The sequence below is a fragment of the Gekko japonicus genome, unplaced genomic scaffold (genome assembly GCF_001447785.1).
Source record: "Gekko japonicus isolate JY-2015 unplaced genomic scaffold, Gekko_japonicus_V1.1 scaffold2627, whole genome shotgun sequence".
NCBI classification, from domain to species: Eukaryota; Metazoa; Chordata; class Lepidosauria; order Squamata; family Gekkonidae; genus Gekko; species Gekko japonicus.
The window spans coordinates 118,729-121,144 of record NW_015167135.1 but is presented as its reverse complement, the minus strand read 5'-3'; the positions used below and the strand labels follow the sequence as shown (position 1 = coordinate 121,144).

Below are 2,416 nucleotides of genomic sequence, written 5' to 3'. Positions count from 1 at the left end.
TACATCTTCTCCTTCTTCGGCTCGTGCCTGGTCTTTGCCGGGCAGTTGGAGCAGAACCGGTACCACAGCATCTTCTGCTGTAAGATCCCCTCGGCGGAATATCTGGAGAGGAAGCCCGTTTGGTTCCAGACCATGATGAGCGACGGCCACCAGCACACTTCTCATCAGGAGACCGACCCTTACCAGAACCATTTCATCCAACACTTCCTGCGGGAGCACTACAACGAGTGGATTACTAACATCTACGTCAAGCCATTTGTGGTGATCCTGTATCTCATCTACGCCTCTTTCTCGTTCATGGGCTGCTTGCAGATCAGCGACGGGGCCAACATTATCAACCTCCTCTCCAGCGATTCGCCAAGTGTCTCCTACGCAGTCATCCAGCAGAAGTACTTCAGCAACTACAGCCCGGTGATTGGCTTCTACATCTACGAGCCCCTGGAATACTGGAACGGCACGGTGCAAGAAGACTTAAAGAAACTCAGCGAAGGTTTCAACACGTTGTCCTGGCTTCAGCAATATTACCAGTATCTGAGAGCCGGGAACGTCAGCGCCACCAACAAGAGCGACTTCCTCAGCATCCTCCAGAACTCCTTCTTGAGGAAGCCGGAATTCCAGCACTTCAAAAACGACATCATCTTCTCCAAGGCCGGCGACGAGAGCAACATCATTGCGTCCCGCATGTACCTCGTGGCTAGGACGAGTGAAAAAACCCAGAGGGACGTGATAGAGTTGTTGGAGAGGCTGAGGCCCCTGTCTCTGAAGCAGAGCATCAAGTTCATTGTGTTCAACCCAACCTTCGTCTTCATGGACCAGTATAGTCTGTCAGTGACGATGCCCGTCTTGATTTCAGGTTTCGGCATCTTGCTGGTGCTGCTGCTGACTTTCTTCCTGGTCATCCATCCTCTGGGGAACTTCTGGTTGATTCTCACGGTCACCTCCATAGAGCTGGGTGTCCTGGGCCTGATGACTTTATGGAACGTCGACATGGATTGCGTTTCTATCTTGTGCCTTATTTACACTCTCAATTTCTCCATAGATCACTGTGCGCCCCTGCTTTACACATTCGTACTGGCGACGGAGCACACCCGGACCCAGTGCATCAAAAACGCACTGCAGGAACACGGGACGGCCATTTTGCAGAACGTGACTTCTTTTCTTATCGGGTTGGTCCCCCTCCTTTTCGTGCCTTCGAACTTGACCTTCACACTGTTCAAATGCTTGCTGCTCACCGGCAGTTGCACACTCCTGCACTGTTTTGTTATTTTGCCCGTCTTTCTAACATTTTTCCCACCTTCCAAAAAGCACCACAAGAAAAAAAAACGGGCCAAACGGAAGGAGCGGGAAGAGATTGAGTGCATAGAAATCCAAGAGAACCCCGATCATGTGACCGCGGTCTGAAGGGTCATGCAAACATGCGTATATTTTTTTAACACACACACACAAAAAGTGTTGCACTGAGCTGCAGGGAAAGTAGAGGAAAGATCTCCGCTGCTTGCGCTGGCCGTACGGAACGAGGCAAAGGATGCTCTGGAAAGGGGGTATTTCCCTCCGAACACGGGGGTGAAAGTGTTTTTTGAAATAGTCATCAAAAAGAAAAGAGAGAGAAAGAAAGAAAATAGGGAGGAAGAACCTCCCACATGGTTTTCTTTTAATGCTGTAACTTCACCAACAAATGTTAATTGGCAGTTCAGTATCTCGAACGGCCGATTAATCGGCTGTTTTCGTACAGGAGTGAGAGGGAGACAAACAAAAGATTCTCAGAGTCAAGTGGCAAGACCAGTCACTATCAAGGAAGGTCAGGAAAAAGAGACAGGGGTGGAGGTAACTAAACCTATGGTCCATAATGCCGATCATGTTGTTTTTCGGGGTCTTTTCAAAAACAAGGTGGTCAAAGTAAAACCTATGCAGTTGGGGAAGTAGATATTCAGTCAGTCTAAACCAAAGTTCTCCCCTCCTATGATACACCACATCTATTGATATGCCACAGCGGGAAATGGTGACGTTTGTTCGGAGAGTAAATTGTTGCCAAACCGTGGAGGCATCCCCTGGTCAAATATGAAGCCTCCTCTGGTCCAAGGAGACTTTTTGGAGCTTCGTCCATCAGAGGCTGGAGGAAGGCTTCATACTTGGCCGAACAGAGTGGGAAGATACAAGCCGGTATAGATGGGACAGGAATTTATTAGAAGTCTTTCCGTTTCTACAGAGCTGGCTTTTGGCAGGTTTGCCGGTGCGGTTAGAGTGTCCCTTGGCTTGGACAGCTGTGGTCTGTGTAGTGAAATCCCGAGAAACACCCCAGGTTTCGACCGCTGCAGTCTTACCTATAATTACTGCAGTGCTGTCCTTTCGACTCCGGCATCCTCTGTACCGACATTAGGCACAGAATACTAATCAGGCAGATGTGTCAGCCGTAACA

The 2,416-nt window shown here is 49.2% G+C and overlaps 1 protein-coding gene across 1 annotated transcript in view; it reads left to right on the top strand.

Annotated features, from left to right (window-relative positions):
- Positions 1-1,401, top strand: part of PTCHD4 (patched domain containing 4) — a gene marked incomplete at its 5' end in the record, with an annotated part of 70,081 nt that extends 68,680 nt beyond the window's left edge. The window contains one exon of the mRNA XM_015413053.1: positions 2-1,401. Within this exon, the coding sequence (XP_015268539.1) occupies positions 2-1,401 (1,400 nt within the window). The remainder of the gene's footprint in view (position 1) is intronic.
- Positions 1,402-2,416: the final 1,015 nt, after the last annotated feature.